Source organism: Malaya genurostris, chromosome 2, assembly GCF_030247185.1.
Source record: "Malaya genurostris strain Urasoe2022 chromosome 2, Malgen_1.1, whole genome shotgun sequence".
Lineage (NCBI taxonomy): Eukaryota > Metazoa > Arthropoda > Insecta > Diptera > Culicidae > Malaya > Malaya genurostris.
This window is the reverse complement of record NC_080571.1, coordinates 27,661,228-27,685,253: the sequence shown is the minus strand read 5'-3', so window position 1 is coordinate 27,685,253 and position 24,026 is coordinate 27,661,228. Positions and strand designations below refer to the sequence as shown.

The window sequence follows — 24,026 nt, the reverse complement described above, 5'->3', positions numbered from 1 at the left end:
TTCAAGCAGACGTTTTCGATAAGTTTATGAAGCAGTTATCCGAACGGTTTTCTGAGTATTTTTTCGAAAAGTTTATCGAGTAGTTTTTTGGACTAGATTTTCAATCGAAGGTTTCCTAGCTATTATAGTTTTATTAGATAAGTTTTGCGAGGTTTTTTTTTTCTATTTTCACCTATCTTTAGAAAAGTTTTTACATGCAATTTTTGGAGCAGTTTTCCAATTTGTTTGAGGCGAACAGCGAAAATAAGCAGCTTTTCGAGTAATAAGTGTTTCTTTAAAAAAATTGTCAAGCAGTTTTGAGCAGTTTTTTTTTCATGCAGATTTTCGACAAGTTTTCCGAACAGTCCTCTAAGCAATGTTTTTTCGTGCAGTTTGTCGAGGAGCTCTTCTAGCAGATTTTTTTGACCGTTTTTCAAGCAGTTATCCTAACGGTTTCAATGCATGTTTCGAGTAGTAATTAGGACTAGTTTTTTAGGTGGGATTTTCGAGTCGTTTTAGATTAGGTTTTTTCTTCATTATCGCAGGTTTTAGAATAGTTTTTTACGCGTAATTTTTGAAACAGTTTTCCTATATTTTTCAGGAGAGCTGCAAAAAGAAACAATTTTTTGAGAAACAGATGTTCGTTCAAGCGGCTTTTAGTGGTTTATTTGAGTTTTCCAAGCGTTTCTTTTGAGAAAATTTCGCAATTCTTTGAAATTTTATTTCAAACAGATTTTTTACTACTCTTCCGAGCAGTTTGTCACGCAGCGCTCTCTGACTGTTTATTCGAGCAATTTGTCGACGAGTTTTCCAAGCAGATTTTTTTCGAGCAGTGTTTTCGACCTGTTTTTTAAGCAGTTATTCGAACGGTTTTTTAAAGCATTTTTCGAGTGGTTTTTTGTCCTAGATTATCAAGTGTGTTTATTTTTATTTCCGTAGGCTTTTAGAACCATTTTTTACACGCAATATTGGAAGCAGTTTATCAGGCTTTGTTTCGATTTGTAAAAAATAGAAAGTTTTTTGAGTAGCAAATGCATTTTCACGCACTTTTTCAGTGTTTTATTCGTTTTTTTTTGTTCATTTCATGTTTTTTTTTTGTTTTATTTCAAGCAGTAATAGTTTATTAGATTAAATTTGTGAATGGTTTTTTTTTTAGTTTTTGGTCGAGCACTAATTTCAAACAGTTTTTCGATTTTTTTAGAACAGTTTTCCAAGATCATATTTTTTATTTCCGTAATTTTGTTTGGAGGAGGTTTTTGGAAATTATTTAAGCAGATAATTCGACTTGTTTTCTGAGCAGTTTTCTAAACAGTGCTTTCTTGACGAGCAGTGTTCTTAAGCAGTTTGTTTGAGTTATCAAAACGGGGTTTTCAGACATTTTTCAACAAGTTTATCGAATAGTTTTTTCGACTAGATTTCCGAGTCTGATTTCCTAGCTTCTCCGTGAGCGATTTTCAAACAGATTTTCAGGTTTTTTTGTGGATTAGTTTTCGAAAAGTTTTTTATGTTTATTTCGATCGAAGTTTTTTATGTTTATCAACTTTTGGAGCAATTTTTCAGTTTACTTTTCCGAGCAGCAAAACTATATGCAGTTATTTGAGTAATTAGAAGTTTTTATAGAGAGTTTTAGAGAAGTTTTCGAAATTTTTCAAGCAGATTTTCGACTTGTTTTTCGAAAATGTTTTCTCAGTAGTGCTTTCTGACAGTTTGTCGATGAGTTTTCCAAGTCGATTATTTTTTCTATTATATTCACAAGTGCTTTTTTCCTAGCTTCTTTCAAGCAAAGATTTTTAACAGTTTTCATCAGTTTAGTTAATAATTTTTTGTAGCAGTTTTCCGTCAATTCCGAGCAGTTTTCGAGGCTATTTTTGCGAGCAGTGAAATAAGCCATTTTTTTTTGAGTAAGTGTATTTCGGTTTCTAAGCGTTTTTTATGTATTTTCTTTTTTAAGTGTTTCTATAGAAAAAAATTTCTGCTTTTCTAGTTTTTCAAGTACTGGTTCAAAACAGTTTTTCGATCAGTTTTTTCGAGCAAGTTTTTCAAGCAGTTTTTCAGTAAACTCAGATTCGACTTATTTTTTTTTCGACTTATTTCCCGAGCTCTTTCTCTAGTTTTTTAAGCACTGCTTTAAAAACAGTAAATTTTTCCAAGCAGTTTTTCCAGCAGCATTTTCTAACAATTTATACGTAGTTTTTCCGAGTTGATTTTTCTGAAGAAGTCTGAACAGTTTTGTCGAGCAGTTTTTCAAACGTTGAGTTAGTTTTTCAAACTAACTGATGCGAACAGTTTTTCTTTAAGGGCTTTCAGGAGCTTTATCGAACATTTTTTCAATCATCTTTTCGAGTGGTTTTTCAAATGGCTTCTCCGATCAGGCGGCGTTTTTTCAGATATTTTCTTTGAAGAGTTTCATAGATTAGTTCTTCTGTTGCAGTTTTTCGGATAATTCTTCAAACAATTATTTTGAGTTGTTTATCTAGCACATTTTTAAATCAGTAGGTTCGAGCAGTTTTTGAATGGTGTTTCAAGCATAATGGCGAGCAATTGTTTGACTAAATATTCAAACAGCTTAGCTTATCAGTTTTTATAGATATTTTGTAGCAAATTTTTTCGAGTAGATTCATTTTAACGGTATTTTTGGAAATTCCTCGGAAAGTTTCGATGAATTTTTTCGGCTAGATATTAGAGTAGTTTCTTACTAGAGTTTAACAGAACAGCTGTCAAACAGATTTTCTCGAGCAGTTTTTCCAAGAAGTGTTTCAGACTAGTTTTTCGAACAGTTCTTATTATGACTTTTACAGCTGGGTCGAACTTATTTTCAAGCAACTTTTCGAGCAGTTTTTCAAATTTTGATGACTTCGAACATTTGTTAGCAGTTTTACGAGAGGTTTATTGGAAACGTTTTTCAAGCAGTTTTTCATTTTATTCAAATAGCTTTTTCGATCGGCTTTTCGAGCCGTTTTTCAACAACATTTTTCAAAATACTTTTTAGAGCGTTCTTCGAACGGATTTTTTGAGCATTTGTTCAAGTAATTTTTTGGATTAAATTTTCGAGCAGCCATTCTGAGTAGTGTTTTCCAATGTTATTTCCAAACAGTTTTCGAGCAAATATTTTCTAGCAGTTTTCAAGCAATTTTTCTAAAAGTTTTTTCACGCAATTCTTGCAAGCATTGATTTTCTAGCAGTTTCTCTAGTTTTTCTCGAGCACAGATTTCAAACAGTTTTATGAGCTTTTTTTTCAAGCAGTTTTTTGAACAGGACTTTCAAGCACATTTCAATCAATTTTTTTTCAAGCAGCCTTTCGAGGAGTTTTTTCAGTTGTAGTTTAGTATGTTTCAAGTTTCTCGACCACTTTTTTCGACCAAATAATCAAGCAGGTTTTTCGACAGTTTTTTCTAGCAATAATTCAAGCAATTTTATTTAGACGGTTTTCACAACCACTTTTCGAGCAGTTCTTGAAGCTTCGCAGATTTTCAAACGTTTTTCTCGAACAATTTTTTAGATTTTTGAGCAATTTTTCAACTCAATTTTCAACTAGACTCCCGTTGCAATGCTTCTCTTCGCAGTATTTCTAATCCGTTTTTTTTTCTACCCGTTTTCGATTATTTTCACGCAGTTTGTTCGGGTAGAATTTTTGTCGATTACTTTTTCGAGCAGTTCTTCGAACGGTTTACTCGAGCGTTGTTTCGAAGTTTTTCGAGCGATTTGTTCGATTAAATAATAGAGCAGATCCTCTGAGCAAATTTTTCGAACCGATTGTTCCTAGTAGTTATTCAAGCAGTGACATCAAACAGTTTTTCGTCTAGTTTCCTTAAGCAGTTTTTGAATAATTTTTGGAGTAGTTCATTTTGGCAATTGTTTAGTAGCAGTTTTTTCGAGATAGTTTTGAGTAGATATTTTTAACAATTATTCAAACGGTTTTCGGGAAACCTTTTTCGCTATCTTTCGAACATTTTTTTTCTAGCAGTCCAGTGACTGCTGAGCATATTTTCGAGCTGTTTTTATGAAAAATATTCCAAGACATTTGTTTAAACAATTTTTTACATCGCTTGAAGTTGATCGTTTATCGTTAATCGTTTATCGTTTATCGTTTATCGTTTATCGTTTATCGTTTATCGTTTATCGTTTATCGTTAATCGTTTATCGTTTATCGTTAATCGTTAATCGTTAATCGTTTATCGTTTATCGTTTATCGTTAATCGTTAATCGTTTATCGTTTATCGTTTATCGTTTATCGTTAATCGTTAATCGTTAATCGTTTATCGTTTATCGTTTATCGTTTATCGTTTATCGTTTATCGTTTATCGTTTATCGTTTATTGTTTATCGTTTATCGTTTATCGTTTATCGTTTATCGTTTATCGTTTATCGTTTATCGTTTATCGTTTATCGTTTATCGTTTATCGTTTATCGTTTATCGTTTATCGTTTATCGTTTATCGTTTATCGTTTATCGTTTATCGTTTATCGTTTATCGTTTATCGTTTATCGTTTATCGTTTATCGTTTATCGTTTATCGTTTATCGTTTATCGTTTATCGTTTATCGTTTATCGTTTATCGTTTATCGTTTATCGTTTATCGTTTATCGTTTATCGTTAATCGTTTATCGTTTATCGTTTATCGTTTATCGTTTATCGTTTATCGTTTATCGTTTATCGTTTATCGTTTATCGTTTATCGTTAATCGTTTATCGTTTATCGTTTATCGTTTATCGTTTATCGTTTATCGTTTATCGTTTATCGTTTATCGTTTATCGTTTATCGTTTATCGTTTATCGTTTATCGTTTATCGTTTATCGTTTATCGTTTATCGTTTATCGTTTATCGTTTATCGTTTATCGTTTATCGTTTATCGTTTATCGTTTATCGTTTATCGTTTATCGTTTATCGTTTATCGTTTATCGTTTATCGTTTATCGTTTATCGTTTATCGTTTATCGTTTATCGTTTATCGTTTATCGTTTATCGTTTATCGTTTATCGTTTATCGTTTATCGTTTATCGTTTATCGTTTATCGTTTATCGTTTATCGTTTATCGTTTATCGTTTATCGTTTATCGTTTATCGTTTATCGTTTATCGTTTATCGTTTATCGTTTATGGTTTATCGTTTATCGTTTATCGTTTATCGTTTATTGTTTATCGTTTATCGTTTATCGTTTATCGTTTATCGTTAATCGTTTATCGTTTATCGTTTATCGTTTATCGTTTATCGTTTATCGTTTATCGTTTATCGTTTATCGTTTATCGTTTATCGTTTATCGTTTATCGTTTATCGTTTATCGTTAATCGTTTATCGTTAATCGTTTATCGTTAATCGTTAATCGTTTATCGTTTATCGTTAATCGTTAATCGTTAATCGTTTATCGTTTATCGTTTATCGTTTATCGTTTATCGTTTATCGTTTATCGTTTATCGTTTATTGTTTATCGTTTATCGTTTATCGTTTATCGTTTATCGTTTATCGTTTATCGTTTATCGTTTATCGTTTATCGTTTATCGTTTATCGTTTATCGTTTATCGTTTATCGTTTATCGTTTATCGTTTATCGTTTATCGTTTATCGTTTATCGTTTATCGTTTATCGTTTATCGTTTATCGTTTATCGTTTATCGTTTATCGTTTATCGTTTATCGTTTATCGTTTATCGTTTATCGTTTATCGTTTATCGTTTATCGTTTATCGTTTATCGTTTATCGTTTATCGTTTATCGTTTATCGTTTATCGTTTATCGTTTATCGTTTATCGTTTATCGTTTATCGTTTATCGTTTATCGTTTATCGTTTATCGTTTATCGTTTATCGTTTATCGTTTATCGTTTATCGTTTATCGTTTATCGTTTATCGTTTATCGTTTATCGTTTATCGTTAATCGTTTATCGTTTATCGTTTATCGTTTATCGTTTATCGTTTATCGTTTATCGTTTATCGTTTATCGTTTATCGTTTATCGTTTATCGTTTATCGTTTATCGTTTATCGTTTATCGTTTATCGTTTATCGTTTATCGTTTATCGTTTATCGTTTATCGTTTATCGTTTATCGTTTATCGTTTATCGTTTATCGTTTATCGTTTATCGTTTATCGTTTATCGTTTATCGTTTATCGTTTATCGTTTATCGTTTATCGTTTATCGTTTATCGTTTATCGTTTATCGTTTATCGTTTATCGTTTATCGTTTATCGTTTATCGTTTATCGTTTATCGTTTATCGTTTATCGTTTATCGTTTATCGTTTATCGTTTATCGTTTATCGTTTATCGTTTATCGTTTATCGTTTATCGTTTATCGTTTATCGTTTATCGTTTATCGTTTATCGTTTATCGTTTATCGTTTATCGTTTATCGTTTATCGTTTATCGTTTATCGTTTATCGTTTATCGTTTATCGTTTATCGTTTATCGTTTATCGTTTATCGTTTATCGTTTATCGTTTATCGTTTATCGTTTATCGTTTATCGTTTATCGTTTATCGTTTATCGTTTATCGTTTATCGTTTATCGTTTATCGTTTATCGTTTATCGTTTATCGTTTATCGTTTATCGTTTATCGTTTATCGTTTATCGTTTATCGTTTATCGTTTATCGTTTATCGTTTATCGTTTATCGTTTATCGTTTATCGTTTATCGTTTATCGTTTATCGTTTATCGTTTATCGTTTATCGTTTATCGTTTATCGTTTATCGTTTATCGTTTATCGTTTATCGTTTATCGTTTATCGTTTATCGTTTATCGTTTATCGTTTATCGTTTATCGTTTATCGTTTATCGTTTATCGTTTATCGTTTATCGTTTATCGTTTATCGTTTATCGTTTATCGTTTATCGTTTATCGTTTATCGTTTATCGTTTATCGTTTATCGTTTATCGTTTATCGTTTATCGTTTATCGTTTATCGTTTATCGTTTATCGTTTATCGTTTATCGTTTATCGTTTATCGTTTATCGTTTATCGTTTATCGTTTATCGTTTATCGTTTATCGTTTATCGTTTATCGTTTATCGTTTATCGTTTATCGTTTATCGTTTATCGTTTATCGTTTATCGTTTATCGTTTATCGTTTATCGTTTATCGTTTATCGTTTATCGTTTATCGTTTATCGTTTATCGTTTATCGTTTATCGTTTATCGTTTATCGTTTATCGTTTATCGTTTATCGTTTATCGTTTATCGTTTATCGTTTATCGTTTATCGTTTATCGTTTATCGTTTATCGTTTATCGTTTATCGTTTATCGTTTATCGTTTATCGTTTATCGTTTATCGTTTATCGTTTATCGTTTATCGTTTATCGTTTATCGTTTATCGTTTATCGTTTATCGTTTATCGTTTATCGTTTATCGTTTATCGTTTATCGTTTATCGTTTATCGTTTATCGTTTATCGTTTATCGTTTATCGTTTATCGTTTATCGTTTATCGTTTATCGTTTATCGTTTATCGTTTATCGTTTATCGTTTATCGTTTATCGTTTATCGTTTATCGTTTATCGTTTATCGTTTATCGTTTATCGTTTATCGTTTATCGTTTATCGTTTATCGTTTATCGTTTATCGTTTATCGTTTATCGTTTATCGTTTATCGTTTATCGTTTATCGTTTATCGTTTATCGTTTATCGTTCATCGTTTATCAAGTTATTTTCTAAACTTGCATAAAATTTGATTTGCTGAAAAAAATCATCCAACTGCAGCACGATCGCGGCTAACAAGATTGTTTCGCCTGCGATTGGGGAGGCGTTCCGTGCCAGGGTGCCAAAGACTTCCGCCGTTAAGCTCATTAGTCAACGAGGTGATGACCGACCACCGCCGACCAAATGTGACAGGAAAGAGAGCGGCAAATCACACATGGACCAACGGGTCTAACGAGCTAATCTACTTTTTCCAGCTGGGTAAACTCCGTTCCGTTTTGCCCTGGCCTGACTGGATTTGATGGTGCATAATTTGATGATCGCAGTGGGAATAAGAGTGACCGCAGTTCTGATCGCAATCTCTGCCAGTTGATGCGACCCGACATGTGCGACCATTAATTTTGACCAGGGGTCGACAACTTCCAGCAAATAAAACACAATCAACAACTAATCACTAACCCGAAAAAGCACCAACCAACCAACAAAAAAATTGCTCCAACACTGATCAAAACTAGATACAAACACATCGGGGCTAGTCGAAGTCGATGCCGAAGAGGTCGAAAATTACCGATTTCCTGTCTCCAAAATTTGTCTCTCATTGTTCCTCTGTTCGGCGGTGAAGCCCGAACTAATCGCCATATGGATCACGGGGCTTCGACAGAAGATCGTTGTGAGTTGTTTTTTTCTTTTTCTTCCTCCTCCTCCGGGACAATTGACTATTGCCGATCGACGGTCGATCGATGATTCGAACCCGAGAGCGCGAGAGCAATGAAAAAGGCACACAGTTTTTCATTCACCAGCATCGGTGGCGGCGCACGATGACGAGTTCCGAGCCTCAATCTGGGCCCGGAGCGTATAAATAAAATAGAGACGAATCGTTCCAGTTGCTCAACCTGAATGAGCTTGAATTCAATGAGGGAAGAAATGGCCGACGGTGGGGGGGCTGTGGATGGACGTCCCTCCCCGGACGTTGGACGTTGAAACTGTGGAAGATCGATAATCGTTTAATAAATGATGAGATAATTGAAAGTGAAGATTACACAAGATTGTTGCTGTACACCCCAACACCGGGCCAGGTTGGGGGGCCAGCAGCTGCTGCTGCGAGGACAGACGCGGGAATCAAGATGGACTCTCGGCAAGACCCGGCCGTCGGTGAATGGATGGATACGGTGTGTGTGCGTTTCGCATTTAACAGAACACTGCCCCGCAACTTTTTTCGGTTTTTGTCCACAGGAAGTGTATGACTTTCAAAAAAAGAAAAAAAAACTCGCTGGCCCCAAGCAAAACCTGTGCGTTCGAGGTGCTCTTTGATGTGTGGTGTTGTGGTCTATCGGTTTCTTGGAGTTCCTAGGAAATTGCAGGCATCATCATTACACTTCATCCTGTCTGTTCGTTTTTCCCCCCGGTTTCCATTCGTAACCATAGGGGGAGGGGGGCATACGGCAGGAAACACGAACAGCGGGCCGAGAGTTCAATGCCAGGTTTCAAAGTCAATGTCATTCGTAGCATTTTTCGGTGGCCGTGGTTCTCCAGAGGGGGGGGCGTCCTCAGCGCAATTCCACACCCACCCAGCAAAACCCGCCGGCAGTGAGGATGAATAGCTGGCGGTGCTGGGTCTGCAAGGAAGTGGAGAATTTTGCATGACGGAAAGCGGAAATCAAAAGCTTCTCTCAATATTATGATATTTAAAAATGCTCGAATGATGAAAAGAATGATGCAGGAAAATATCATTTTAGAGAGTAAGACGTACTGTCCTGAATGAAATCTCATATCTAAATTTGTACATTATTCACGAAGTAGTGTCCTTAACATTGATGTTTTTTTCCAAACTGTCACTTTTGTTTTCGCCGGATAAATCAATTTTAAAAACTTAAAGACGATTCACCAAAAAAACCTGTTTTAATCCACCTAGCGGTGTAATGATGCCTATCTCATATCAATCGTATTCTATTCAAAATGTTTCTCTACGATTCTTGAACGAAGAGTTCACTGACTAGTATAACCTACATACCGAAACAGTTCGCTGATCAATTAGGCCATCCATGATAAAATGAAGAGAGTACCACTAATTGTAGGGACTTCCCTTACTGAAACTTGAGAAGCGAAGAATATGCTTAATTTTTGGTAGAAGCATAAGATGTTTCATTTGAACCCAAGATTGGGAAGGGGGGAGGGATGTCTTAACGACACAACGAATTTTGATCTTTGAATTCATTTTTGCTAACAATAAACTGTCAAAGTTAGGATTCGATCAGTGGCGCGACATGTGTCGACAAGTTAAGCCCGTATTCGAGCGAGCTGCGCTGCAGTACACTGTAATTTTGAGTTTTTTTCCAAGTCCCAGAAGGTTGATATTTTCAAAAAAATGTTTTTCGATATCGCACTAAATCTCGACGTTTCTGGGGGTTTATTTTATTTTATTTGGAAGCAGGAAAAAGCAAGCAGGAGCTGCAATTTACAATCTCTCCTCTCTCCAGCAGGCATAAAACCTTCTCATCTTTTTATATCAACAGGTAACAAAGATCCAACAGATATATTGTTTAATACTAAGGTCTTAAAGTAAAATTACTCCCGGCGGGGGTCAAGAGTGACTGGACGGTGACGATGGTACGTGTCGTTGATGGCCGCATTCTGCTGTCCGTGTGGGTCCGCGGGAAAACACCCAAGTCACAAACACTCGGCGTGTGTCCCGCATGCTGGACATCAAAGAGAGTGGCCCTCGGAGAGCGGTGAATAAAAGGATAAAGAGGAGAGAGAAAAAGAGAGAAGTGAATTTTGTAGTAAATGGAATCACGTTTCATGCAATTCTAAGACTTTTGGCATCAACAATTATTTTCGATCTCGTAAAATTCAGCGTACATTTTTTATTTCATCTAACAACCGAACTATCGTGAAAACCTATTTTTGAACCGATCCGGTCCCGGAACTAAAGCGTGATAAGTGGAAAATTACCAATTTCATGAGTATTTTTTCACGAACGATGGTCAAAAAAAGGTACAAATCCCATAAAACTGTCAGATAAATTCTTTTAGTTAGCAGAACTTGTTAGTTTGTGGGCATGAAAACTTAATTTGACACTACTACTCCCCTCTTTTTCTGTCCCGGAAGCACCGATAGTGGAGAACAAAAACTCCTAAAACTAAATTCACTTCGATTTCTCTGCGAGGCTTGAACCGATTTACACAAATCTTGATTTGAATTAAAGTTCATACTGTTTTTAAAGCTACTTTGAAATTTCATCCGGATCCGACTTCCGGCTCCGCAGTTACAGGGCGATGAGTGTCAAAGTTTTCAAAGCGCCATACAGAATGACAATATGTACAGCACCGAAAGAAGAAGAAAACACAAAACAAACGATGCGTGCTTTGTTCAAATTCGTACACGCTATGAAGTAAACGAAACGGATACGGATGTCTGCTACTAGTGTGTGATATTGGTAAAAGACGGTGCTGCAGTTGATAAAAATTTTTGCTATTTTATGATAAGTGCGACCGAAAAAATAGAAGAATGTCAATGAATTGAAATTTGTTTGAAAAAATATGCAATTTTCACAGCCAATAAATAGTGCATTAATACCGTGCCGGTGGTGTAATGATGTCAATAATAATAATAATGAAAGTAATAATCCTACTACATGTTTTATGCTGCTGATTCATGCTGTTCAGCTTGACTTGCATATGCAGAAGTAACAGAAACGCAGGTTCGTTTCGTTTGTTAGATTTCGTTTAATTGATTTAATCGAAATAAAGCATGAGATAGTAAGTCTAGGTTTAACTACGTTCAAAAGTGTTCCAATTTGTAGGTCTTATTTGTTGCTGGCAAACAAACCGACTTCAGCTATTTCGGTCATCTAAATCAAATTTCGGAAGAATTGCAAATGGTGATAAAAAATTGCAAAAAGGATCTCAATCGTTTCCCTTCAAGATGGCCAAATCGATTTTCACAAACTTATAAGTTCAAAAAAAAAAAAAACTCGCACGGTATTATGTGGGGTTCCGTTTACTATGATAACAGATCATCTTTAATACAAAACATTTGTGACAAATTTAGCATGACGGTATTAAATATGGGTAGCATGACACGGATCCCAAGACCTCCTGCACGCCCAAGTGCATTAGATCTATCTCTTTGCTCAACATCAATTCGACTAGATTGCACCTGGAAAATATTGCCTGATTTACACGGTAGCGATCATTTACCAATCATCATCTCAATTAACTGTAACAAATGTATTGCTAATTCAGCTAGTATTCCATATGATTTGACAAAAAATATCGACTGGATTAAATACCAAAGTAGAATCTCTAGTATTTTGAATTCAATGGAAGAGCTCCCTGCACTTGAAGAATATGACTTCCTCATTTGTTCGATTCTGGAGGCAGCAGAACAATCCCAAACTAAACGCTTTCCTGGGCCAACGACCAATAGAAGGCCTCCCAACCCCTGGTGGGACAAAGAGTGCTCAGAGGCTAAACTCGTAAAACAAAATGCTTGCAAGACGTTCCTAGAACGGGGAGGAGGAACTCCTCAGAATTTTGAAAAACTTATGGTGTTAGAAACCGAGTACAAGAGCATACTTCGAGCCAAAAAATGTAGCTATTGGAGACATTTTGTCGAAGGTTTGTCAAGAGAAACCTCAATGAGCACTCTTTGGAACACGGCCAGACGAATGAGGAATCGTAACGTGGGCAATGAGAGTGATGAATACTCGAACCGATGGATATTTGACTTTGCTAGGAAAGTTTGCCCAGATTCTGTTCCTACGCAGAGCATTATAAGGGAATCTCCTCCAAATAATGGTTTTATTAATAGCCCCTTTTCAATGATGGAATTTTCTATAGCACTCATGTCTTGTAACAATAACGCTCCTGGGTTGGACAGAATTAAATTCAACTTGGTGAAGAATCTGCCCGACCTCGCAAAGAGACGTTTGTTGGAATTGTTCAACAAGTTTCTTGAGCAAAACATTGTTCCACCTGACTGGAGGCAAGTGAAAGTTATCGCCATTCAAAAGCCGGGTAAACCAGCTTCCAATCACAACTTATATAGACCTATTGCAATGTTGTCCTGTATCAGAAAATTGCTCTAAAAAATTATTCTACGACGGTTTGTTGTCAGATACTCAGTTTGGCTTCCGTAGAAATAAAGGGACGAATGATTGCCTTGCATTACTATCGTCTGACATCCAAATTGCCTTCGCTCAAAAGAAACAAATGGCATCTGTATTTTTGGACGTAAAAGGAGCATTTGATTCAGTTTCCATTGATGCTCTATCAGACAAGCTCCACCAACATGGACTTCCAGCGGTTATAAATAGCTAGCTGAATTACCCGGCGTTGCTCGGAAATGTTTCGTGAAGGGAAGGCCGAAAAAAATTCTCGAAGTTGTCATGCTTAGTGAAATACTCTGATTGTAGTGAAACATAATTTAGACGGAAACCCGATTGAACAATACTCCGTTCATGTTCAGATTGCGAATGATCAGTGTCCCATCTCAGATCTCACAATAATCATAATTTTCGTGGTATTCTCGACAAATTGGGTTAGTTTTATATGAACCCTTTTGTTAGAAACATTTAAAACACCTTTCTCTCTATAAATACCTTATTATTAACCTCAGAGTTTCATATGTATATGAGCTTGTAACGTACTTCCGTACTTCCTCGTCACATTTGATCTACAATACCTTTGGCTTCCATGGCTATGAACACTTACTACGCTCTCCTCTTTATAAAAATATTTATGACATCATCAATTGCTCAAAATTTCCATCTGATAATGTTTATTTTATAACGAAATCCTGTTTACCATCATAACTACATTCCTACTATAGAATAACGTTTTTATATGATTTATTTAATTTGTAATTTATTTTTCCATCACCTTGAGTCGACATTGAAAAATGTACATTGATTGTATGATCTCGTCAATTCAGATCAATGTTGAGAATACTTATTCCCCATTCCCTCTTGGTAATATTTTTGTGAACCTTAGTTGCTAGAAATATACTGTACTCATAAAGTAGTACCAATTTTTCGTAAAACCAGATCAATTATCCCTTACACTTTCCATGTTCGGGGCACTTATTCCACTCTCTCACCCTCAAAATAACCTCATAATCTATTTTGATTTAACTTCCTTTTTGTCAGTGAACTTACTACAGATCTCCTTCATGAGTACTCTGAGTAGTGTAGAAAGCTTTTCAAAGCTTCAAGCTTGTATCTGAGGTTTTAGAAAATATCGATTCCCACCTTTGGTACATGTACCAAACTTGGTGGCGATTCGTTTAGTTGTTTCGTAGTTATGCTGAAACTTAAATACACTCGCGTTCATAGACAGATAAAGATTATTTTCCCTTAGTTCTTTGAATTTCCCGGAAAAATGGAACCAGATCCTTTGAAATTATTTAAATAAAATTGCGTTGCACTCGAATCAACAACAGCAATACTATCTACTACGACCTTGAAATTCTTGCCACTCTCTTGTTTTACAAAAAATGGAAGGTGTAGTGAAAATGTATTTTCAAAATCCCCCCTTCTAGTCTAAATTTCAATTCTCTTCAAATTACATAAATTTCGTCATTGACCCCCTTCCCCCCTGTTAAGGACACTTGCTACACACTATCCCCCCTGAAAATGTCCTACTGATCATCTCTGAAGAGCAAGAAGTATTTGGCCAAAGTAGATAGCAATCCGTTCAGTAGTTCCGGAGTTATGTCGTTACAAACATTACATCCCCCTTTTTAGAGGCACCTGCTACATCCACTTCATACGAATACCCTTATAATCATATCTAAGTTGCGCAAAAAGTATCTATGGTCTTCAAAAAGTATCGATTCTCATCAAATTAAATACATTTTTTCATGACCCCTGTTAAGGATACTTACTACGCTCCCTCCCCATAAAAATGCCCTTACAACTATCTATATATATATATATATATATATATATATATATATATATATATATATATATATATATATATATATATATATATATATATATATATATATATATATATATATATATATATATATATATATATATCATTTCTAAAGTATGGAAAATGTTTGCATGATCTTCAAAAATTTTCGATTCTTGTCAAATTTTATGAATTTTTTCATAACCTGCTAATGATGCTCGCTACGAATCCTCCCCTATAAAAATGCCTTTATGACTATTTCTGAAGAGAAAGAAATAACTTTGCTAAATTTTATAGCAATTCGTGCAATAGTTCCGGAGCTATGCCATTACAAACAATACACTCCTTTTTAGAAGCACTTACTACACTCTCTCCCTACAGAATATCCTTATAATCATATCTAAGTTGTGCAAAAAATGTCTACGGTCTTCAAAAACTACCGATTATCGTCAAATTAGAAAAAAATGTATGACCACCTTTGATATGGACACTTGCTACGCTCCCTCCCCCATGGAAATATTCTTCTAACCATCTCTGAAGAGCAAGAAGCACATGTGCCAGGTTTGATAGCAATCCGTTAAGTAGTTTCGAAGCTATGCCATTACAAACATTATACCCCCCTTTTTAATGGCACTTGCTACATCCATCTCCTATTAAATCATATCTACGATATGCAAAATGTTTCTAAGATCGGCTGCGAAGTCTGTTGAAACAGAAAGGCCAAATTCCACAAAAGGAATGTAATGCCAGGACTTTGCTTTACACTTACCCCTTCTCCTGTTCCGGATGCACCGAAAGTGGTGGAGAAAAACTCCAAAAATAGAATTCACTTCGATTTTTCTGCAATGCTTGAACCGATTTTCACAAAGCATGATTTGAATTGAAGCTCATATTATCTTTAAAGCTACTGTGAAATTTCATCCGGATCCGACTTCCGGTTCCGCAGTTACAGGGCAATGAGTGTCAAAGTTTTCAAATCGCCTTGTAGATTGACAATATGTACAACACCGAAAGGAGAAGAAAACACAAAACGAATGATGCGTGCTTTGTTCTATTTCGTACACGCTATGAAGAAATGGAGACGTCTGTTACTAGTGTGTGATATTGGTAAAAGACGATGCTGTGGTTGATAAAAATTTTAGCTATTCTAAAAAAACATGCAACTTTCACAGCCAGTAGTGCAGTAATACCGTTCCAGTTGTGTGGTGATGTCAATAATAATAATAATAGTAATTTAATGCTGATTCATGCTGTTTAGCTTGACTTACATATGCAGAAGTTACAGATGCGCAGGTTCGCTTCGTTTGTAAGATTTCGTTCCATTGATTTAATCGAAATAAAGCATGAGATAGTAAGTCTAGGTTTAACTAGGTTCTAAACTGTTCCAGTTTGTAGGTCATATTTGTTGCTGGCCTACGAACCAACTTCGGCTATTCCGGTCATTTGAATCCGGTTTGGAAGAATTATAAATACTCACTGCAAAACTGATCTCACTCGCATTCCTTCAAGATGGCCAAATCGTTTTTCACAAACTTATAGATTCAAAGGAAAAGTCTCACAATTTCATACGGAATTCCATACATTTGTTGTGGATACTACTTCCGGTTCTGGAACTAGAGGGTAAACAGAATTTGTAGAGTTTGTTAGATTAAGTCCGAACAATCTTTCCTATTCAATGAACAGTTGTTTTTTGAGAATTCCACAATAATATTTTTGAAAGGCACAACTAGATGGATTAAAACAGGTTTTTTTTAGAATGGCATCACTCTTCTCATATAAATGGGTAACGCAAATGTCAAGCGCTTGGTTTGAGAAATGATGCCGAGTATGTAACAAGAAACACTGAAGCATGCTTTTGTGAACTACTCGAATCAATCTGAATCAATTGGTGTCAAAAATGAGCCCAAATTTGTGTCAGAAATTATTTTATAAAGAGGTAAAAGATTCATGAGATTGTTTTGAAGAAAGAGAAAGGCATTATCACACCACTAGATGGATTAGGAAGGTTTTTTTTTTCATCGAACTGTTACCGGGAATGAAAAATGGATTTTCTATGATAACTCAGCGATGAAAATCTACTACGCTATGCCCGGTCAATTGTTGCTATCGACCTCGAAATCAACACCAAAGCCGGATATTCAAGTAGAAAACGATTAGATCACCTCAAAAGACGAGACATTTTTTTCGAGAGGTAATTACAATGTTCTTGCACGCTAATTTGTCTGAATTCAGTTCGCTTTCACATTTCATCCAAGTCAGTCGATAAAACAAAACCGCTTACGTTCGAGACAGAAGAAACCAAGTACAGTATTGTGTAGTGAACAATAGAACGACCTTGAAAATGAGTGAACCAAACGAACAAAAGCTACCGCCGACACGAAAGAATACAATTGTTGTTGACTTCAGGCAGTGCAAAATTCGACCTTCGATACGAGAACTTGAAGGTTTGCTTAAGGAACAAATTCATCTTGACATTAAACGTGTGCATTTACTTCAATGCAATAAGACTAATAATGTTGTTTGCATCCAGTTTTATAAAGAGTTGGATGCAATTCAATTCGCCAAAGACAATAACAATGTGCACTATGTGGAGCACGAGAACATTAAGTACAACATTCCAGTATATATGGAAAATAGTGCTATAGAAGTGCGTGGGCATGATTTTCCCTCAAGCGTCACCGATTCTTATATTCGCAAAACTATGTCCCAATACGGAGAGAATCTCTCTATCGAAAAAGAAAAGTGGAAGAACTTTTTCCCGGTATTCTAAATGGCGTATGTTTATTATGCATACACTTGAAGAAGCCTATACCTTCTTATGTGATTTTCGGTCAAGATACAAGAATTCCGTGCAAATCACTTGTTACCTATGACAATCAGATGGCCACATGTCAATATTGTCAAAAAGCTGTTCACTATGGTAAGCCATGTGATAAACTGGGCAAGGAGACAACAACACCAAAGGACAACGGTGCTTCCTTCACACCAACCCCAAGCAACCCCAGTACACCTGTGACAGCCACCAACAACAATGAAGCATCCCCTGCGACGAAACCATCTAACATATCCCCTATAGAACAAAGCGCATTAGCTGCAGTGAACAACTTACCATTCAACCAACCAGCAACTACAAACAATGTACAACAAGGCTCATCTCCAGCAACTCTCAACAAGCCCAAGACTACGATCAACAAGGACAACGAAAAGAGAACGGAAATCACACACAACACCGACGATGAAGCAATGGATGATGAGATAAGCCGCGGACGAAGTGACCCCCGATCCTCGTTGGATGGAAATGGAAACTCATCTCTTCCCAGAAAAAGGGTGACCATGAGATTCAATAGCAAAAAAAAAATTTAAATAACAAAAATGTAAGCCAATCGGCCACGTTAAGCTTTTACGCAAAAAGGCCAGAATAAAAATTTTATTACGAAAATAAAAGCTCCTAAACGCTTCAATGCAGATCTGAATTCGTTGAAGAACTGCATAGATACAGTAAGGGGGAAGCTTAGAACATTAGTTAAGTCCTTAGCAGATCAGATACTGACATTGTGTAATTTATCACTCGCTCTTACACACTCTCTTTGTGAACATTAGGAATATTCATATATTCATTCGTATTGAAAAGATTGTATTTCTACTCAGCTGTTTATTACTGTTACATTTACAATCACTGATAATTTGTCACTAGAATTTTACCCATCCGCAACCAGAGACACACACCCACATTTTAACAGCAGTACGAAACGCAGGGTTGACAGCAGGGCATTTCGCAACATTCTGCGATGGCTCGGCCGGCATTGCTAACACCTTCCCCGTATTCCGTGTTGGAACATTGACATTCCGGAAAACGCGGACAGGTCCTGTTGACGAAGACCGTGTGTACCGTGGAAAAAGTAGTCTCCATTTGCTGCTGATACCGGCGGCGATGTTCCGGAACGGGTGGTTTCTATTTAGTAACAAAATAAACAAAAAAAAAATCACAATTTCGCGTTTTTTTTTTAACCGATTCCAAACTCACCGTCACGCTAACTGGTCCCCTGAAGCATGGATCGTACCCGTGGTAGGACTTCATATAGGTCGTATTGCACAAATCATTCCTGTTCAGCTTTTTGGTGTACATTCGGATTGACAGATTCTGTGTTTTGCGACTACGATAAACGATCAATTTTGTTTGCTGCTAAACTGGACGTCAAATCGTAGCTTGCTAGGATTTCGCGAACAGGATCCATTCTCATCATCCTCACAACCACCCGTCTCCTCCCTGTCCACGAACGTCGTGCGACTTTTCGTATGCCGCATCTCCGGATCGTCATTCCGCACCCGACAGCTGTTGCAAGGATTGGGTTGCTTTGAATCCCGGCATACCGGACAGGCTTTCGGTTTACATTGACAGACTGGCCGGTAGCAGTCTGGATCCTGATCAATGGCCTGTGCCATCCGGATTTTATGCAAACGACAGCACGGATCTTCTCGAACGGGTAACTTTCGACAGCAACACTTTTCCGTACCGGGACGCGCTGGAGGAGGCGGACACATCGGTAATGGAGTTGCCGGCTTGCACGGTTCCTTTGCCCGCTCCGGCTTTTGGGACAAACAACACTGACACGTACAGCGACAGCTCCGGATCTGAGGGACGATGGTATAATCGATCTGTTTGATCGAACGAACGCAGCTGGTATTGCTGGAACAGGAAGGACGCCTCGATCCGGTCGGATCGGGACACACTTTGCATCGTTTCGAGGGTAAACTGACTTCCGGAGCGTTGTCTTCCTCGCACTCCGGTGGAATGAAATCCGACGAGTAGGTTGACAGGAAACGGGACATGCTGATGTTTTTGTTTTGTTTTTTATTTGAAATTTGGTGACAGATCGACGAATCGGGAACCGAACAAATGACGGCTGGCCTACTGCGCGACGAGGTTTTCAAGTTCAAGTTCAAGCGTCGTAATTAACAGACCGAACAGACGTTACAAAAAAAAATAATAAAAAATAATTTCCGCTGAGTCCCCTTTTCTCAAGTTCGCAAGCCACAATTTAACATTGAACATTAAAAAAAATCCGACAAAGACACATTGCCGATAATGTAGTCAGGTGATGTTTATCACACCTCCGCATTTCGAAAACCCATTTCAGAGAGGTGAGATTTCAATTTGGCTTTCCGAGTCGGTCCTTTGTTTTTCGGGCCTTATATTTGCCGACCTGCGCCGGTCATGTAAGCGATAAATTATGCACTTCCTGCAATGGGGCCAATTTTTTTTTTATTATTTCTTTCCAATCGAAACAAGAGAAAAAATAACAGTGCCCTCTTCGCTAGTGATAGCCGAGTAAAAGCTGCATTGTTCTGCGGGGCGAAAAAAAAAAGTTACCCATAAAAGCGTGATTATTTATTGTCCTCGACTTATTGCTGTTACCTGATCTTCGATGCCATTTCTCATCGGTGAGAAACATCTGCCATCGAGTTTATTTCCTTCTCTCCCTCGCTCTCTGTCCTCACCTATTCCGAACTCCGGTCCGTCTCCAACGACCGTGGCGAAAAAAGGAAAAAAAAATACGAGTATCATAACCGAATTAAGGACTCCTGCTGACTGATTAGCCGCGACTGGAAAGACCGAAGAAGCTGCTAATATGAGAGAGTGACACGGCCACGGTTTTACGAGGCAATTATATTTCCGTTGGGCGCGCGCGCGATAACAACCGAAGGAGGATCGCGACGACCTCGGCCAGTTTCACTGTTAAACAAACAAACGGCCTTTAATGACACCCCTCCAGGATTCGGGGACGGAAACACTGTCTATGTTTCAATATTCCTGCGGATCTCCAAAGAAACCGAGCCGAAAAAAAAGAAATAATTGCAAGAATTCTCATATAAAAAAGACCCAGGTCACCTGTCAGGTGCTAGGTCACGGCTACTTCTTTTCCCGCTTATACGTGTTGGTTGTGACAAAACAGCCTCTTATCTGTCATCAAATACAACTGGGTTTCAGAACTGCTTAATCCCGGTCTTAATTAGCGGCCCTTACACGAGACAATATTATTGTCAATACAAGGAGTATTGACAATACTTTTGATCGTGTAATGGAAACTTCATAGGATTGACGAAAATATTGTCAAAAAATCAAAACTGCTCATCAATCCGACAATACTTTCTCTCCAGAGAAGAAACTGTCAAATATGTGCAATGTACTCTTCTCTCAATGTTTCAATGTTCAATTGCAATATTTGAAGCTTCAAACGCTTGATTTGTTCGAAAAAATGCGGACTCAAGTTACCAAGTCAATTGGATTGACGGTATTGACAATACTTTGGATTGACAATAATATTGTCACGTGTAAGGGCTGCTATTCAGTGTAGGTGTAACGAAACATGTTGGTTGGTAATGTTAAGGAAATCATCGAAACAGCGATGCCAGATCGTCACAAAGTTAATTCCGTATCGTAAAAGTTTCGAAAGCTGAGTACATCCAGTGCATACGATAAGGGTACCGCAAAACAACCTAATTTTAAGTATATTCCACCCAATTTGGGGGCTCCGTTCAATAACCTAATTTTTGGTAAAGTGGCTCCAGGTAGTTTTCGTAAGGCACGTGCACAAAAATACTTAAAGATTAGTTATATCTACTCAATGGTAAAATATATTTAATCTACAGTTGAGTCGTATTGACTCAATTTCAAGTTTATACGGTTTACTTAATTTTGGCTTATTGAACGAAACTCTCGCTGTTGGGTGGTTTTACTGTTTGTATTTTAACAACAATGGAAGGAGTGAACGGAAGAAAAGATTCAAAAGAACTTAAAATTAAGTAAAAAAAACCCTTCTTAATCCACCTAGTGGTGTGATAATGCCTTTCTCTTCTTTCATAACAGTCTCATGAAAATATGTTTCATACATTTATTAAATAATTTTAGACGCCAATTGATTTAGATTGATTCGAGTAGTTCACAAAAGCATGCTTCAGTGTTTATGTCACACAGTCAGCATCATTTTTCCAAACTAGTGCTTGACATTTGCGTTGCCTATTTGTATGAGAACAGTGATGCTAATCTAAAAAAAGCCTTCTTAGTCCACTTAGTGATGTTTTCATATATCTTGAAAAATCACCATAGGGGGGAGTACATGAAATTTTCGAAATCGAAAAAAAATTTTTGATGCCAAAAGGCTTAGAATTGCATGAAACGTCGAGATTTAGTGTCATCTCGAAAAAAAATTTTTTTGGAAAAATCGACTTTTTGGGACTTAGAAAAAATATGAAAATTTTTCTAAGTCCCAGAAAGTTGATTTTTTCAAAAAAAAATTTTTTCGAGATGACACTAAATTGCGATGTTTTATGCAGTTTTAAGAGTTTTGGCATCAAAAAAAATTTTCGATTTTGGAAATTTCATGTACTCCCCCCTATGGTGCTTTTTCAAGATCGAAAATTGCCAAACCTTTACCACCGGGCAGCACCCCTTAAGCATGTCCGATTTAGGTCAAATTTTGCATGAAGGCTTTTTTCGAGGTGCTTAAACTTTTGAGCACTAGAACTTAACGAAAGTAGAGGTGATCCCAAAATCTTAATTTAACTAGTGCTGTGATAATGCCTTTCTCTACACTGAAAATCATTTCTACCTATTTTTTGAGGAGAAATCACTCGTTGTCAAGCTCTTCTATAAGCTACCCAAAATTAGGTCGTTATCTACTCAAACATTGAGTTTGTTCATTGCAAAAATGGGTAATGTGCTTTGTTATGGCATAACACTTGTACTAAACTTACATTTACCTAATTTTTGAGGTCATCCCTCGTTACCCCAAATTGGAGAGATGCACATTAGTTAATTTTGGGTAGGTTTCGACCCAAAATTAGGTAGCGGCTGGTAAGAGTGTAGTCGTGCAAACAGTCTCATTCAAGCAGTTTTTTTATTATGATAATTTCTGACACGGATTCGGGCTGATTCTTGACATAAATTCATCCAGATTGATTAGATTAGTGCACGAAAGCATGCTCAACAGTATTCCCAAAATCAAAAGTATCAGCAATAACAAAATTAAACTTAACCCTTGATCACTTCAGCGAATAAAAAACACACGATATGTCGATTATATCACTAATACGATCATCTCTCCGGAAGTATCAGCGATTGGATCTTAGAAATTGATCAATGATCTTAAAGTCGAAATTAATTCACATCTTAAAATTAGCTTCCAAACAAAACTGAACTTGTTAAACTTGGTTATCATACCGACATACTTGAGCATAAATATATTTTCAGATCTCATCCAGCAGAGTCGAATGGTATACACTTGGGGTCTTCGCAGCTACGATCTGAAATCGGGTTTCCAGCAATTTTTATATATTTCAATAGAGAATGACAAACAATTGTTTTTACTATCTCTAATTCTAACAGAACTATGATGTTTATTAACACATCGCGTTTGCTCGTGTACTTTTTATGGGCACATGCCCAGGGAACACCAACATGTGTTCAAGCTTATTTTTATAGGGTCCCAAAAAATTGTTGAACTTTCTTAAAAACGAGAGGAAAGTCAGTTTGAGACTCCTTAAAATTAAATCGTAGCAATATCCTCCCGTTTTAAGAAGGTTCAAAAATATTTTATATCTCGAAAATGCGTAGGATTTTTCTTGTAGACGCTCTCGGATTACTCACTGTACCATTATCTTATACTCCGACCAAAATTGCTGGTTGCTTTTTTGTTGCACTTTGCTTACTGCACAACGCAAACCCATTTTTTACCATTTTCGTTGATCGGAAATTCGACAAAGAAATAGCAGTTTATTCAATACATTTTTCTAAATAAACTAAGATTTATCTAGCGATAGCGAAATAAACTGCTTTTGTGTTTTTCAACAATGACTATTCTGTGAAATTAAGTAGAACCTAAAGTACTTTACACCCTATAGAGGATCAGTAGGGTTTAGGCAAAGACATCATATTAACAAGATATCCAGCGAACAAATCATTGGCAACATCCTTTTCTGCGAGCATGTCGCCCTCAGGCGAGTCCGTATCGAATCTCGTACATAGAAGTAAGGGAGAGAAATGTCAAATTCGTGCGCGCCAAAATAGCAGCACTGCGCATCCATACAATTGACATGATAGGTGGAATGTGATGCCGCGTGATGGCGTTGCTGAACTGAAGATTGGTTTCGCTCCAAGATGACAGGGTCTGGTTTAGGTTTACTTATTTCGGAGTAATCTCTCGCAACATGCGGAACATGAAATTATAATTCCAAATGCAGCCATGGAAGCAATATCGAATATCGATATTTTTTGTCTACGCTGTGAATTATCGATATAAGTTTCCCATCTCTACTTTTGTTTGTTTATTGACAAATTGGATCAGACGGTCCGTATCGCCTGAATAAAGTTTTAAAACATTTGTTCACGATTGAATACGGTTCGTTTTTGATATTTAATAAATAAAAGTGACTAGTTGCAAAGTGTAAAGATGATTGTTTTAGATGTGCTCTTCGATTTTTGTTTAAGCTTGTTTGTAAACAGTACCGCTGAACTGTCAAGGATG

At 36.5% G+C, this 24,026-nt stretch overlaps 1 protein-coding gene across 1 annotated transcript; it reads right to left on the bottom strand.

Annotated features, from left to right (window-relative positions):
• Positions 1–18,151: 18,151 nt before the first annotated feature.
• LOC131431132 (uncharacterized) lies at positions 18,152–19,406 on the bottom strand. Its single transcript, XM_058596646.1, has 2 exons — positions 18,527–19,406; positions 18,152–18,454 (listed from the first exon to the last, which is right to left on the bottom strand). Exon 1 carries the CDS (start codon positions 19,330–19,332, stop codon positions 18,670–18,672), a length of 663 nt encoding a protein of 220 aa, XP_058452629.1. The 5' UTR covers positions 19,333–19,406; the 3' UTR covers positions 18,152–18,454; positions 18,527–18,669.
• Between the last annotated feature and the right edge of the window lie 4,620 nt (positions 19,407–24,026).